At 31.8% G+C, this 17,742-nt stretch overlaps 1 protein-coding gene across 5 annotated transcripts in view; it reads right to left on the reverse strand.

Annotated features, from left to right (window-relative positions):
- Positions 1 to 3,095: 3,095 nt before the first annotated feature.
- The window catches only part of LOC106078913 (uncharacterized), a 179,106-nt gene continuing 164,459 nt past the window's right edge, over positions 3,096 to 17,742 (reverse strand). For 4 of the 5 annotated variants that reach the window (XM_056039144.1, XM_056039146.1, XM_056039145.1 and 1 more), the window contains 7 exons: positions 14,996 to 15,118; positions 14,279 to 14,356; positions 13,823 to 13,970; positions 7,412 to 13,724; positions 5,288 to 5,413; positions 4,867 to 4,935; positions 3,096 to 4,499 (listed from right to left, as the gene is read on the reverse strand). In XM_056039144.1, the coding sequence (XP_055895119.1) occupies positions 13,579 to 13,724; positions 13,823 to 13,970; positions 14,279 to 14,356; positions 14,996 to 15,118 (495 nt within the window). In that variant the 3' untranslated portion in view covers positions 3,096 to 4,499; positions 4,867 to 4,935; positions 5,288 to 5,413; positions 7,412 to 13,578. Of the gene's footprint in view, positions 4,500 to 4,861; positions 4,936 to 5,287; positions 5,414 to 7,411; positions 13,725 to 13,822; positions 13,971 to 14,278; positions 14,357 to 14,995; positions 15,119 to 17,742 lie in introns of all 5 variants that reach the window. The other variant, XM_056039143.1, reaches the window with a different exon arrangement.

Below are 17,742 nucleotides of genomic sequence, written 5' to 3' on the forward strand. Positions count from 1 at the left end.
CCTCTAAATGCGTATTTGTTACGATATACTAAATTGCACGAAATAAAAATAAAAATAGGAGGCCTAATACAGTTTTGACACTCCAAGCTACGCATTTCTAATCGTTTTTTATTATTATTATCGAAAGGACTAGGCTATAGGCATACACGTCTCGTGGGAAACAAAGAAAAAGTTCATCTCGGTAATATTGTAGCCTAAATAAAATGACAAAAAAAAAACAACAACTATAGCCTAATCTAAAATGAAATAGATCTAGAGCTAGATTTTCTTGGACGAATGATACAAAATAAGTATAGGCCTAAATAATAAGTCATAGTCATATGAATCTGATAGATCTAAAACAAATACTGATAGTCATTCATTAATTAATTATTAGAATTACTGGACTACCAACTGGGTATTTTTATTGCCAAAATACAATGTATTTTATGTGCATTTATTAAAAACAACAACCAAAAATTAAGCGTTCGACGCAACTAGATCTAATATTAATAATATAGATTCTGGTTCTAGATCCAGAAAGCTACTTCTCTAATTCAGTTTTCTAGTTTAATTCTAGTTAGATCTAGATGTCTAGACCAGTAGATCTAAATCTAGCCAGGGTTTTTGTCATGGAATAGATCTATAAACCTGCAGCCGCCTACTGATCACGATATGACAGATACTATTGATGAGATACTCTCTCTACTTCTATATTCTATATAATATAATATATATAATATATAGATCTACATCTAGATCTAGTAGATCACAGTAAAACTCAATGTGTACTTCCGACTTTAGCTCAACAAGTCTACTTCAAAGTATACTAGTAAAGTCACAAAGTGTAAAGGATCATTATATATTCAAATAAAAAATTTATAGGCCTAAATGAATCGAATAATCAGTCACTAATTTGACTAATCTAAATTATTTTTTAAATGGCAAGTGTTATTGATGACTTCTGACTTGTAAACGAGTTGCAGAGATTCTAGCTTTTATTTTGATGACATGTTACGATATATCAATGATATTTAGATAAACGCAAGTACCTAGAGGAACAGAGAGAAGGACCATTTAATATAAGGCAAAGAAGTAAGATGTTTATAATCAATAATAATCCATCAAACTCACAGAGGACTTGTGTCGGCATTTCATGCATTTACAGAAGCTACAAACTATGCTACAAAAATGATAGGCTTGTCTTTGATTCCTAAGACTTATGAGGAATGCTATGTTTCCAGAGGCTACTCAGCCCCAGCTGTGACCTACATATTATGCCACACTGAGCACAGGCATAACCATTGTCCACCTGTGGTAGAATGTTTTTTTTTTTTTTTTTGCCATCTACCCTCGGCAATTAATTTTTATTGATGTATACCACACCTTTGTAAGTGACCTCCTGCTGTCTCGTTCTGAAGCTGTATGCAACCAGGTGCTCTCTTATTCTATGTCAGTTAAAGTAAGTTGGCGCCTAAGCATTTCTGTGGTACCTCTTTACGTGCATATGACATGTTAGGCAAATGGTTTAGCCTATCGGAATGCCATTTCGGAAAGTATAGGTGCTTAAAATGAAACTCCAAATATCTGGACTTCCAGTTACCAAGAAAATAAGCTTAGGATTCAAAGAGACGACACTGGCATTTCAGCTAAGACGATCAGTGAAATTAATAGCAACTTTAATTGCAGTCCACCAAACAAGATAAAAAAAAAACAAGTGTGGCTTCAATAGCATTGATGATATTTAGTTTACTTTTATCTCATTTACTAGTATTACTATTTCATTGACTATGGTTTTTTATTGTCAAATAGGCATAAGTACATGTAGTAGTTCCTGCAATTTGATGAAAAATAATAATTAAATTGTGTATAGTCTATATACAAATGTTTATAAGAGATCACAGCTTAGCTTAATTTACTTAATATTTTAAGGGGAGGTATCCCTGAAAATCCTATTTTGTTATTTCTGAAGCTAGGCCTTTGAAATTTATGGTAACATATAATGATATTCTAAAATAAATAATGCTAAAAAAAAGTTTTTTGAATGATGGTTGCCATGGTAACGGCGGCCATATTGTTTATTGTATACAAATTAAAAGTCTGAATTTTGTAAAAACTATTGATCAGAAATAAATGAAATTGAATTAAAAGATAAGAAAAAAGGATCCTCTAAATTGATACAATGTCAGAATTAAAGATTTAAGTATGTTAAAAACAGGATAAATATTAATTAAAAATTCTTTTTATAAAAAAGTAAATAAAATATTGAAAAAAAATCATTGTACGAGTAAAGTTAATAATGTCCTTAAGAAGTGTTTCAAATTTCATCAAAATCTATCAAGTAGTTTAGGAGAAATTCCTGGTAAGGCACAATGACATGTGCAAAAACTAACATTTTGAGAAAAATGAGTTTAAAGTATAAATTTTATTAAGATTTTGTCTCATAGACCTTACAAAAACATTTAAAAAACATGTTTTAGACACAGATTTAAGCAATAAAATGATTGTAATGTAAATAAAAATGATTGATCTACTTAATTATGTTATTAGTTAAAAATCGATATCCTAGACCTAAAAATCGATATCCTAGACCTAAAACTCAATTTTCTCTAGGGATACCTCCCCTTAAAACTATGATTTTGTGTTCTGACTCTACTCTAAATAAATTATATTTTATTTTAAGAATGCAAAGTTGGAAATTCTGTTCTGATGAAAAAAAAAAATTAAACTAAAGTAGATGTTTATGGTTCTTTTGTATTTATTTTTAAATTATTTATTCATTAAAAATTAATTGCTCATTAACATTTACTTGAAGTAAAGATCAAAAACACAAATTCAATACATGATCAGCTCCCAATTCAAGCAGATGACAGCCCATCACTTAAATGTATTTACTGTCAATTCTACAGACTATTCATTTCAAAATGTTGCTTTAAATTGTTATATGACACAATCAAAGTACTGGTACCTCACATTGATGTAGGACTAAAGCAGCTGAAATAATGACAAATTTTCATTCACTAACTTGTACTGTCATTTATTATCAGACGTGTTAAAACTAATGACCTGTATATATAATTGATTAAGCAGGAGCATCAACAAATCTTGAACAATAATTGTCTACAGAAAAACTTTATTCTTATTTAAACAAGTTAATTTATACAAATCTGTATGGTCTAAAGATTATGGTGTATTTTGAGCATTGTGTGAATACCAAGTTACATTATTACATGAAAATAGTGTACTCATTTTTTAAATATTCTGGGTAATAAAAATTAACAACTAATATGATACAATAAAATTGAAGCATTAGTCAAATAAAAAAAAAAATTCACTCAAGATCTATGTGAACTCTATGCTTGAAAAAAATCATTTTGAAATTAATTTAAAAAAAAAATAAATTATGGTTCTTTAGTCAATGGAATGATAGCAGCAATTATTTAACAATTTCATGATTATCCATTAATCTCAATATACTTATAACAGAAAAATAATTCATAAGGTTTAGATACAACCATTTGAAATAATGATTATAATTTTTTTCTTAATTTGCTTAATTCAAATCTAATATAAACAAGATTTCCTCTGTCAAGAAACTTATGAGGGAACAACATGCATGTTCTTCTCAGTAAGTTTTGCAAAGGGAATTAAGAATATATGATGTTGCTTTTTTTTGCCAACATTTTAAACCTTCGCACCAGGTTTTAGTTTTAAGGAGAATGCACCATATTTTATGTTTACTTTTGATAGATTCTTATTTTAATTTTAAAAAAGTAAAATTTCCCTTACATATCTTGCAATCTATGGGGCAGATGATATAAAGTTTATCAGTTTCAGTGCCCCATGGTTAGCGAGGGTGTCATGTACCCAGCACAACAACCAACCACCTTTTGAAAAAAAATCCCATTTCAGACGTCAAAATCTATAGGGCAGATGATGTTAAGGTCATTTGATTCTTTGGCCAGTGCATCATGTGGCCAGCACAACAACCAACCATCTTTACTTTTCAAAACTAAAGTCAGCTACCCATTAGAGTTAGGTGGACTCAGGGGCACCCAAAAATCTAAAAAAATTTAATCCGAGTCTTCACAGAGATTCAAACCCATGACTTAACCATTCAGCCATGGATCCCCAAACTGCCTTTACTTATTCCTTACTATTGCCATGTATCCCTAGCCTTTTGAATTCTGAAATTGAAAATCCCAGTCTTAATTGAACCCAGGAACCCTCAGTTCAGAAGCCAAGTGCCACTCATTCACTGCACTCCCTATTGTTTTAATGTGGCTCAGATTAATAGTTTTCAAGTACAATATCAAACAGATTTAAAGAAATACTAAATCCAAACCTGTTGGCTGAATGACAGGATATACATAAATATGTATAGAGCTTACAGTATAATATATATATCTCAAATTAAAATTGGTCCAAGACTTTTATTTTGCAACATGATGGGATTTTCTTTTCTGGTGGTGCTATGCAGGAGTCCAAGAATCTCATCTTTTCTCATAACAGAAAGTTATCTAGTTATAAAAATAAATAAAAGGATTTTTTAAAAATAAAAATATGTGTGACATATGTGTTGACCATGCTAAACGTATATATGTTATTAAGTATAATTATATAATTTTGCTATTCTAAAAATAGTCTGTACCTAAAAGGAGCTACTGTGTTAATGTGTAGACATGGCCCTGACCTTAATAGTTATGAATTATTACTAAAGGTGAAGGCAGATATTCAGTTAATTTGATGGACATTGCACTCATCTAAAAGCAACTATAACATATAATATATATTATGATTTACATTTTCATGGAATACTAGTTTTTCAAAAATACAAGTACTTCAGCTTATGAGAAAAGTGCATAGGGAAAAATTGCAGTACCTTACCTTTGAGAGGTGCAACCAATCATTGACTTGTCAGGAATGCATGCCTTTTTCTTGCATTTCCAAACATAACTGTAATTATACAATTAGGCATAATGGCTAATTTCTTTTGAAAACATTAAAATTAAAAAATAATATTAAATTGAATACATTGTTGTATCAAACATACAAATTATCAGACATAATTTTGCCTAATTTCATCTAACAGTTTATTGTAAAGGAATGGCCTGCACAACAGCCAAGTATATTACTAAATATTAGGCATTCATGAAAGATGAATTTGCTTAGAGAGTGTTTTAAAAAAAAAACTAGAGAAAAATGTTAAATTCCATCCCCGATATTTGTATGTTGCTTGACCATGAAAATCACACTTCATAAAACATCTTTTAGATAACTAAAATAAAAATTGTATAGTAGTACTTACAATAAATATTGAATGGATGCCAATATTATTAATGTCTGCCCAGAGAGTAGAAATAGTATAAGTATGATCCTTGAGCCATTCTGGTACATCATCAGAACTGGTTGGCATGGTTCTACTTGTTAATAACTGAAACATTACAAACATTTGAAATGAAATGTTGCCAGGAAAAATACCAATGGTTAGAATGCACCTGATGATACTTTTGTAGCCTTAAAATGCACCAAAACTTCATTCATTAAATCTGATAAGAAACATATATGTATCACACAAGTCCAAGTTGATCAGAGTGTTATAGCAAATAATTAACTAGATATGAGAGTTTTATATTAAAGTGCTGAATTTCAGGGGATAGATCCAACTTGACACCACATCATTTATTATTTCATGAACTCATGGGTCTGGGCATGGGATGGAATGGGAACTATTATTTAATGTATGGGGTGTAGGCGAGGCATGGATTATAAATTGTCTTGTATAGATTAGATTAGATTAGTTTTGGGTAAAACTTCCCATCGAAGGTAACTTTTACTGATAGATCTGGATCAATTATAAATTTATGGGATCTAGGCCTGCATAAATTTTATCTTTTATTTATATATTTTATGTACATAAATAACTAGTCTAGATTCTATAATTATATCTTAATAATAATTTTTGTAGATGTCATATAATATCTAAAATATTAAGTATAGATCAGTAGATTTAGAATTTTAGCTAGTAAATATTTTTATATTCCAAATCTAAACTGGATCTATATATTGTATATCTATCTAGAATTTAGATCAGTAGATTTAGTATTTTAGCTAGTAAAATACTTTTATATTGTAAATCTAAACTGGATCTAGATCTAATTATTCTAGAAGCTTAGATCTAGAAGACTAGTTGTCAAGATTTGACTACACTATGGCTAAGGCTAATGCACTAGCTAAGTAGGCCTACTAGATAGATCAAGAGAAAGAGTACTAATAGTAATAGACTCTTGCCTCGTTGGGCCTCTCAAATCAGCTACAGACTTTAGAGACAATTTAGGAAGGTGAATTTCGATCCAATTCCAAGATCTACAAACTACAGTTTAGAGTCTAGCTAGAGATGCTAGATCTAGTCTAGAAGGCTAATCAATTAAAAATAAAATCAATCATTTCTAAAGTTTGTAAAATTATATTTTATAGATCTAATCTATCTATTTATAATATAGAAATCTATGTCTACTATTTTAATATTTAAAATGATATGGCTGATGATATTAATTATTATAATAGAGACATTGACATACTAGTCTAGATTATTATTGGAGATGATGATGATAATCAACTGGTAGAGATATAAGTCAGTATAAACTATAATATAATCACTGCATTCGTTTCATTCACTGTCTGTATCAATAATCATGTGATGTGAAAGTGAAGTCTAGATTTAGATCTAGATTAGATAGAATTGATAGATTATAAATCTACTTTCTACTATTAAAAAGTATTATTATTATAGATCTACATCTACTAATATTAGTACAGGTACTAGATCTACAGGCAATACACTATTGATTATAGTGACTATAATTAGGCCCCTACCGTCACTATACACTAATACTAGTAATACAGTTTCAGTATAAGTTATAAGTATAATACAGTCTATAGACTGTCTATAGACTTAATAGACTATAGTAGTATAGTCATGATCGATAGATCTAGAATCTAGAGTTCTAGTTCTAGACGTAGACTAGATCTATAAACTTATAAACATTCATATTGATCTCATGTATGTTCTAGATCTAGAGAAAATAGAGTGGAAATCATGACTTTATTAGATCTGTTGAGTTATTTTTTAAAAAATATCTTTTAAATAGATCTAGAACCATAGTCTAAGTCTGGGTGTTGTAGATCTAGATTATTATAGATATAAGAGATCTATAGATAAATTCGGTTTTTTAAAAATGCGCATTCGAAATTTAAAATACCCAGATTTAAGTATTAATATACCCATATTGGTAGGGCCGCGTTAATCATTTATTAGATCTATTAAAGTATGTCTATATAAAAGATATTATTATTAAAAAAAATATATTATTATATAAAAGATATAGTTGTGAATATTTACTAAAAAAAATTAAAATAATGAATTTTTTACTTTTGCCAATTAACACTCTGGCTGGCAAAAAGGATGACTCCTCAATACTGTGAAAAGACGATAACTGCATGAGTTGGTTTGGAATTGTATTTTGTAAGACTAACTTTAAAAAAAATATCCTTTAAGAGAATAAACGAAAAAAGGTTTGTCAGAAGAAAAGCTGGCTGGACTACGCAAATAATGGACCAGCCTCTCTCTCTTGTTAAGAACATTGGTGACCGGGAAAAGTGGAGGATTTAGTTACGCGGGACAGATGATAATGATTTAATGTACATAAAAAAAAAATCCAGATTTTGTGTAAAATACCCAAATGTGAAAGTACTGAAAACAGCTATTTTAATGGGGTGGCCTTAAAAAAATAACTTTTGTGACGATCCCTTATTCAGGAAAATTTTATAAATCACAAAACATTGTGAGAAAATGGATGAAGTTTTTTAGAGATCTAATAAAATAAAGCGTAGGAAAGTTTTACTCTCATTGAAGGTCAGTCCAAGTGACTGGAGGAGTAAATTTCTTCTTTTGCATCCTCCTGAATTTCTCCATATTGCACCATGCGTGAAAATGATGCGCGACGGCACTCCCCTAGTAAAAACTAGGAGCTGTTGTTCCATTAGTATAGTTCCATGATTAGACTAGATCTATTAGTTTAGAGATTCTACTATTCTAGAATTAGAGTCTAGATTAGATTATTAGATCTAGATATATTATATCTAGATTACATATTATAGGGCCTACTAAGACCTAAGATGCATAGATGATAGATCTATAATGACTATAATACTAACTGTATCTAACTAACTAATAATAGTTGTCACATACTAGATCTAATACTAAATTAACTAAATCTAGAGTTCTAGACTAGATCTACTTCTATTATAATTATACTTATATCTACTAACTAGATCTATTAGACTAGATCTAGTATTAATTACTATAGAGTATACAGACATAAATACCCATATCTAGTTATAATCATAATTATCATCTAAAATCTCTAGATCTAGAGTTACTAAGATATCTACTAGACTCTATTTAGATTTTAGATCTAGTAGTAGTAGTAGTAACTAGTATTTCTTAGATTATTTTTAGATTAAAATATTAATTATTTGATGTAGGTCTAGTAGCTAGATCTAATTCTAGATCCAGATTATGTTTCTGATCATTCCGTTTGTAGAAGATATTAGATCCAGAATATTCTAGAATCTAGAGTTAGTTAGAGAGTCAACATGCAGTTTTATCATTACTTGTAAAGGTAACTTATATTAGAACTTGGACAATTACTTCTAATTTCTTTCTATAATAGTATCATTCTAGTGATTCTATTAAGATCTAGGCTACATCTATCCCATAAAGACATTTAAATCTTTTTTCATGTGCACAAATAAATGTTTATTACATTTTGCTAAAGTGATTGGTTGTGCTTTATATTTTTCATGTTTGGCTGTTTCGTCCTTAAAAAAGGTCAAAATAGTTAGTAAAAGTTTAACTAAAGTTTCCTAGTTTAGTTTAACTAATTTTTTCAATTTGTGATTAACTAAAAGTTTAATTACTTTTTTTTAGTTCAAACTTAGTTTTAGTTTAACTAAAAAAAATTAGTTTAGTTCCCATCACTATATATATATAGTTCGTCCATCGTGTTTCGATGATGACCACTTTGTCATCCAGGGGACTGAGGGCTTTGCACTGGGTTTTATGCCTCCTCATGTGGCTGGTGAGACCTATGTGAGCCCGGAATGTTCGGCCGCACACTGGGCAGGTTATTCCAGCTGGAGCTAGTGTCGTTTGTCTTGCTTTTCTTTTCTGGCGTTTTTCTTCTGTCAGCGTTGTCTTTTTTCCTCAGCAACCTGTGCGCCAGTTTTCACAGCGCGACGCCATGATGCTCTGTCATGTGCCTCTGTCTCCCAGGTGCCTGGGTCTATGCTGAACGCCTTCAGAGAAGCTTTGAGGGTGTCCCTGAAGCGCTTTCTTTGCCCACCTTGCGAGCGCTTTCCTTCGCTTAGTTGGCCATACAAGAGTCGTTTAGGGATGCGGTGGTCTTCCATTCTGTAGACGTGACCTGCCCATCGCAGCTGGGACTGCATCAGGATTGTGTGAATGCTTTGCAGACATTTGACATTTAGTATTTTTCTCAGACATGTCATGTGGAAGTGGTTTAGTTTCTTTGCATGTTTACTGTACACTGTCCATGTTTCTGAGGCATAGAGCAATGTAGGGAGGATGACGGCTCTATAGACCCCTAGCTTGGTGTTTGTGGTGATACCACGTCTGTTCCAGACATTTGTCGACTTGTATGATAGTTATGAGGCACTACGCCGGACGGCTAAGTTTCTTGCCAGAGCACTATGGGAGGACTAGTCCTTCCTGCTCTGATTTTTCAATAGGAGTTCATCTCAGGTGACAGGACGCACCCTGCGGCGCTCCAGTGCTAATCTCTCTCGTGCCTGACACATCCCCTTTTCACTTTTACATATTGTGGGCGTTTGATAAGAAAGTTTAGAATCCGATCTTGTATGTTTTTGCTAACGTTCAATTCAGATAGTTTTTGTATCATGCGATGTGGTTGGATGGTGTTGAATGCGGATGAGAAATCTACTCTGGGTAGTGTCTCTGAGTATCAAGATGATGGTACCGGTATAGACAATTCAGCATGAATAGTATTGCATCTTCTTGACGGTTTGTAAGCGAACTAGTGCGGGTCAAGACGTGTTTCAGCTTCTTTCAGTACATGTTTTAAAATAATTTTCTCCAAGCACTTCATTGGAATTGATGTAAGTGCTACGGGACGTATGTCGTTATTGGAAGCAATGATCTTTTTTTGGGTACTGGAATTATTTCCAAATGGAAGTTTTTTTGCGTTTGCCAGGACTTGTTGAATATAGCACAAAAGATATAAGCCAGTTGTTCCGCACATAGCTTTACATGTTTTCCACTTAATTTGTCCCGAGGCTTTGGCAGTGTTTTCTTGTTTAAATATTTTGGTCACTTCTTCTTTATTAAACAGTTCTGAGATTGGTTTAGATTGCTGTTTTCAAATGATCCCAATAAATCATGGTGGTCTTTCTAGAAGTTGTGGCAGTCAAATCGGCTGTAGAAATTATTTAATTCATTGACAAATTTGTTATTGTCAGCGACGCACATTGGTTCGCGCTTAGGTATGTAGCCAGTAATTTGTTTTGTTAGGACGTGGGATGAACTAAAAAAATATCTCACCGATTCTCAGATCGCTGGTATCTCTCTGATTGCAGAAGCATAATTCAACTGTGATCAATCAATATCCCCGGTAAAAAGAAGTAATGTCACAATCTCCAATTCAAATGTACATATCCCGATTTACTAACACAAATCCTCAGTCAAAGTCAAGAAATCCAAAGTCATCACTAAAGTTTCATAACACATTAACACACTAGTTCAGGTCATTTACTCCCAACAGCATAAACAAAAAATAACTCTACTTGTGAGTCTGGGAGGAACATGCAGGGTTACAACAATATTGGTATATCTCTGCTCCTACATTGAAGCTTATGGTGCGCACAAGTGCACTGTTAAAGACGAGTAATCAACACAGGTGAGAAGCAGTGTAGGTTGTCTGGTCAGGAAGAAGTTTTGTGAGGAAACTGTGGAACGAATCGTGTATCAAACCCTGTATGTTAGTGGAAGGCAGCGGCGACAGTGAACCCTGCAGGCCAGAGCTAAATGAACTCATAGACAACACAATACATTTATGTTTTTTTGTGATCGTCTAATATATTGTGAATAAACATCTCTCGGCATTTCACCTTGATCCTTCATTAAGTTTTTTTTTCCCTAGATTCGTTACAATATAATTAAATTTTATGGAAACTGTTTGTTATTACTTATAGATTACTGAAGTTATTTCAAAAAAGAAAGTTACCTCCTACACATTTTATGTGTCAAACTAGTCATTCGTGTTGATCTGTGACTGATAAGTCTTTGGTTTTCCTGGCTGACAACCCATTCCATTCAAAGATTAGAGAAAGCAGAAAGGTTAGAGAGGCACTTAAATAAAGGGCACTTACTTAAAATTATTCAACGTCATTTGAAACTTATATTTCTACATTGAAGTTGAAAGCTGTGTAGATTTATTAATAAATTAATATTCAGTTTTAAGTTCTTGAACTGTCAGCACTACGCAAGGTTTGTCCAGGGCTTTCACAAGGCCTTGAGCCTCTCGAGCCCTCACTCACATTGAGTTTAATGATCATTATTGTTTAAAAAGAAGTTTGTTCAAGTTTATTTCAAGTCTCAAGCTAGTTGAACTAGTTGTTTGGATGTACAAACCAGCAACCAAGTATTCCAAATGATGCTTCAAAATGGTAAACTTGTTCACTTGTCTGGCCATCAATAAATATAGAACTAGCTATGGTTAAGAAGGAGTTAGGGTTATCAGAACTAGATCATGGGAGCAAAGCACAGAGCAATAAAGAGTAATGAACAACGTTGTTGTTTTTTTATATTTAATTTTTAATCACCATTTGAATTTTTAAAAAATGCTTTAAATACTTTATTAAATAAATTTGTCGTTTGAGTTTTTGGCACATCGGCACAATTTAAGCCATGTCGTGCCCTTAATCCTTCAAGGATGACTCTCCTTTACAAGAGCTAAATTCCATACAGTTAAATCATTAAAAACAAGGTCTATTCACTGTTAAAATAGTAAAGGTAGTCAACATTTTTGTACTCATATTTTTTCTTTATATAAAATTAAAAGTACTGGTACCCAAGTGCTAAGCTCTTAACTTTCATACCAACGGCCTCAGGTTTTGATCCTGGTAATAAAAATAGTATGTTACCTATGTTTATAGAGTGAGTAAACATTGTTTTGAATCCACTATACCATTTATTGAGCTAAAAGTCTCATCTCCTAACTAGACACACCCATTCCTGTAACCAATGGTAACTCAATGTAGCTGAATGTACATTATATAGCAACCATCATAATTCCAATCATATTTTGTTAAATGTTTTTTTATGTCTATATAAAATTATATTTTCTTTGTGTGTGCCACAAAATTAAATTGTAATGCTTTCATATCAGTATCAATACTAAAAAAAAAACAACTTTTATACAAAATTCTCAAAATGTAAAAAAAAACCTTAAACACATTTATCAATGGGTCACAAAATGCAAGCATCAAGTTAGAAGCTGATTAGTGATAAATAAAATTGCTTAAAAATAGTGAAGAAAAAGTAATTATTTTATTCTTAATTAACTAAAAGAACTTTTTATTATAGAAAAGAAAAATTTTGCAAATGTTTTATGTTTTTTAATTAATGACTTGAAAATCAAATACCTAATGAAATACTATAAAAATCAAGAATATGGTCTGTGAGTACCTACAATTTACATAATTTTTCTGAAACAGTTTAATTCAGTGATGCCCAAAATACAGCCCACGGGCCAGATCCAGCCCACGACGTGGTTCTATGCGGCCCGCTGAAACATCGACACAATGAGGAGAAAATCTCCCTCCAAAAAAAAAATAATTGAAAAGGGCCTTCATATTTTCTCTGATGTATTGATACCATCACCTTTAATGTTTTCATGTTTATGAACAGAAATTGTAGAATCTACCAGGACCGGTGGGCGGATCTTTACGTTTTTTGTGGAACATGATAATAAGCCAACATCTTTGTTTTATAAAGAAAGTGTGCCTGTTAAAAAATACAACATCAACATATATATCAGAATTATAAAATAAATATAGCGGCATCCTTGTTTTGAACCACGAATAAATGATAGATTAACTACAACTAGACATTGGAGACAAAAAGGGACAAGCAAATGAGTCGATTTTAAAGACAACTACACTATTGCTAACATTTTAAGTAAAGAAATTAAATTTTTTTTTGTCGCGTAAAAAATATAAATGTTAAATATCACACGAATGTAGTGGTGCTGGTAAAAAAGTACACAACGATTTCATTTAGTTTTTGTAACTTTTTGGTCATGTGGCCCGCGAGACGAGTTTTGGAAATTAAAATGGCCCGCAGGTCGAATTAGGTTGGGCATCACTGGTTTAATTCATTAAAATTTTACACAATCAGGCAATAATTACAACTGAAATTTTACATTAAAATAACTTTTTAAAAGCATAATTAATATTGCTAGAAGACATGTATTAAAAGCTTTCTTATTGAGTCTTTTATTAATTCACAATCAACTTGTTTGGCCTAAGCTGGATTGCTACAGCTCTTTTGTAATCTTCAATAGCCTCATTTTGTTTACCTAAATGACCTCTGACATCTGCCCTTTTCTTAAGCATCATGGGATCATCAGGCTTGATCTTTAAAGCTATAATGAAGAAATTTCAATCAGCAGAAATAATGCATACGCAGTACTGGTATTTTAATTTCATTTAAAATTATACTATTAACATAATTTTAGGATACCTTCACAATAGTCTTGTTCAGCATCATGAAACTTCCCCAATGAGGCATGTAAATTGGCTCTGTTAAAATAGATATGTGCAGAAAATGGGCACAATTTGGCAGCCATCTCAAAGTCATTGAATGCTCCATTAATATCTTGCAATAAAACCTGAAGGAAAACAATGACATTCATTTTTTTCAGTAAACTTTTTTGGTCATTTCTATAAATAAAAATCAGTCCAATAAATTATTTCCTAAATTATATTTTATACCACAGGAACACAATTATAACAAAGTAGTTGATGGACCCAACTATTGCAAAAAATTCATTACTTTCTTCTCACTTCATATCTATGAAATTAAAACAATTGACATTCATACTTTATTTGTGTAAGTTATTTTTTGTAAGTTATTTTTTATTGGTTCATAATACATTAACTATTAGATATTTATCTATAGTAGTTAACTTATAGTTACTTTTGTAATAGCTCTATTAATGTAAGCTGATTCATCCTGGTTATTACTTTCTATGGCCATTGTGTAGTAATGCAGAGCCTGAATAAAGAACAATTATGAAATAAATATGAAAAGAAAAATATAAGAAATACTTTAAAAAAAAAACAATTCCTGTTGTATTCAACATATAGAGTGATTATTATGCTATGCTAAATGTTACTTTAAAAAAAGAAAAGGAAAATTGTGTACCCCGCCCCATTACTGCCACCACAACCCAAGAAAATATCCTGTTTAAGCAAATGTAAAAATCTACAGGACTTTATAATATTCTAATAAGTCTAGATAAATTTAGACTTAGAAGATGGTGTGCAAAATGTTCCTTAACATTAATGTATTAATCTTTTAATGAATAGGGCGGGCCTACATGCAGAAATACCATACGAAGTAGTTTGTTCAAGATAAATATTTTTTAGTTCTCAAGCCAAATTTAAATAATTTTTTGCACTTTGATCAATTATAATGGTCAAACTATAGTTTTCCCAACGCCAACTAGCTTGTAATTATTTTCCCAAATATCTGGAAAATAGTTAAAACTGTTTTCGAGCTTCGTATTCGGAATTGAATTTATTTCCGTCTGTTTTTTTGCTAATGAGTGTGCAATCTAAATAGAGGAATTGCAAAAATGGCGGAATGCAAAAAAGTAAATGTTCAAAATGAATTTGCGGGTATTTGTTTTACCTGTTGAAAGCGTCGAGAATGAAAGTAAATATTGCCAGCATTGTAGTAGGCAAGTGCAAAAGTTGGATCTATCTGGAGAGCCTGCTGGTAATCCTGCATAGCCAATGTGCTTTCACCCATATACTGCCAATATTACAAAGGAAAAACTTTAAAGTAATTTGTAAAATAATAAGTGAAAAATTTTAACGGATGTATGTTGTGCTTGATGTATTTCTACAGTACCGTGATAATAATCCTAGATGCTTGGGTATACTGTAAGGTGTATTACAGATGTGAGTTTTACTACTAAGACATATACCGTCACAAACAAAGTAACTTAGTAACCAAGTTCACTTGTGATGAAGTAGAAAAACGAACTTTAGTACAGAATGGGCCACAGTCGAGTCAGTAACTAAAAGCGATGTTATGCCTTCAAGAGCCTAGCAGTAACTTTTTAAAAAGTCTACAAAGTCTGTCTACTATAGTGCGTTCTAAACTAAACTAATTTAAGTGTCTAACACAATATACTCAAACATTCAAGATATAATATTTAAAAGTTACTGTTATTTTAATATAATAATTGCCTTGAGATAAAGTGAAATGCATTTTATTGTAAATTTAATAAGTTAAAGTTGTCATCTAAACAGATCAAAGCAATAACAAGGTTACAAAGACAGTTTGTGTGGAAACACAAACTCAAAATCGGCCCCCGAAGTGGTCCACCCAGGCAGGTAAAAAGGCAGGTATCAATATTTTCAGAAAGAACATCAGAAGTAAATTCTATCAAAGACCTATGACAGAGAAGAATGATAAAGAAGGTTGACAGATCTTGTGTGGTGCCCCAGCGGTCCAGCAGATCAAAGGATATGTGAAAGTAAAGTTAAACGCGAACCTGGCCTAACTGATGTCTTAAAATGAATATCTAATTGTTTTGTAAATGGTCAATCATCAAGAAAAAACAACAACTTCCTTTAGTTAAGTGTTTTATAGCTACTGTATGGCACTGCAGTTCACGCGATAATATGAAAACCTACATATTAATTGTTGTATTAAATTATGTACAACTTATAAGCATTCTAAATATATTTTTTTTCTCTTAAAAAAAGTAAACATTATTTTGGGGTAAATGTAGTAGTTAGTAAGACAAAACTTAGGCTACATAACTAGCAATACAAATGGAAAAAAAATATTTTTTTAACAAAAAGTCTAAAACCATTTGCATAAATGTGTTATATTCAATTCTCACCTCCTACTAAAGCGCCTCACGTGTTTGTTACTATTAATAGTGAATAGTTGTAAAAGTGGTGTATTTTTATTAAAAAAAAAAAAAACTGCTTGCATAAGTGATTTAAAAAATTAGATTTTTCGCTTTTAGAAAAGAAAAAAGTAGCCGTTGCATCAGAACTTTGAATGGACTACAATATTATGATGTCGGATTTTCACTATCTTTTCTAGTTTACGAGATCTAAACAGACAGACATTTTACACAAAACTAATAGCGTCTTTTCACCTTTCGGGGGCAGCTAAAAATGGAATCAAATAATCTCGAAATACATTAATTTTTGTAGATCTTGTTAGACACCTTATTTATATAGGTTAGTTATTTAGCGACGCACCATAGAAGACGCATATTGAACGGGACTAGTGACGTTTGGGATATGTTGGGTTAGAGACCGGAAAATCAGTTAGCGATATAATCCTCTAGGGTAACGACGTGTTTAGTGACAGAGACTTTTACTGTGGCCTTTTCTTAGAATAAATACATGTTACATTGTTCTTCAGCGTTGACTACATCTCTTTACTTGTTAAAACCGATGTGTTTGTTTTGTCTGGATTGTTGATCAACTACACAGAATACACCCGAACAATAACACTCAAACGCTTGCAGAGTAATTGGTTGAAATTCAACAGTCATCCATAGTTGACCTCAAGACAGCCTGAACAAGCAACATCACAATCTACAGATATAGGCCTAGGTTTGTAAACATTGATGTACATTATACACATTTGAGACCAAAAGAAAATCTGCTGCCGAGGACAAACGCAGTCGACGAAAAGAAAATCTAAATCGACCACCTGCGGACAATGGTTATGCTTGCCCTGGATGTGGCAAAATATGTAGGTCACCGCTGGGGCTGCGCAGCCATGGGAAATACTGTATTCCTCACTAATCTTCGGACTCGAAGCAACTATATATATAATATATTATATTATAATAAGACTTTGTGGCAAATAAAATAAAATATTTATAATGAAATTACGGCATCGAAAAGAATGGGCTGTTGCGCTTATGCGTTTCGTTTCTTTGGTTTCAAACTAAGATTAGAAATTGGTCCGGAAGTACCTTTTTCCTTATATATCTTTTGCAATGTTCAGTTCTCATTTTAAATTAAACTGGCATTATTAGGATGTCAATTTAAGTGTACCTTATAGAAAAAAAAATCTGCACAAAAATACGGGTAGTTGGGATCAAACCCGAAAAAGGCTATAAAAAAGAAAAGAGCTAATAGCGAGTGAAACTACACATTTACAGTATTTTATTTGCTGAGTCTTTTACCCAGGATCTATGTGTATTTCCTAGGACTACCTTACTTGAAGTACCTGGCATTAATGATTTTTTAAAAGGTGTTTTTAAAAAGGTGTTACTGTATTCAATTGTAAACATTCGTTTGTTATGAATCTCACTGTCTTTTTTGTGTCTGTTTAAATCTCTTGATGTTTTCTTGAGTTATGTGGTCGTGTTTTCTCCTGATGTGTATACTTGATTT

Source organism: Biomphalaria glabrata, chromosome 8, assembly GCF_947242115.1.
Source record: "Biomphalaria glabrata chromosome 8, xgBioGlab47.1, whole genome shotgun sequence".
NCBI classification, from domain to species: Eukaryota; Metazoa; Mollusca; class Gastropoda; family Planorbidae; genus Biomphalaria; species Biomphalaria glabrata.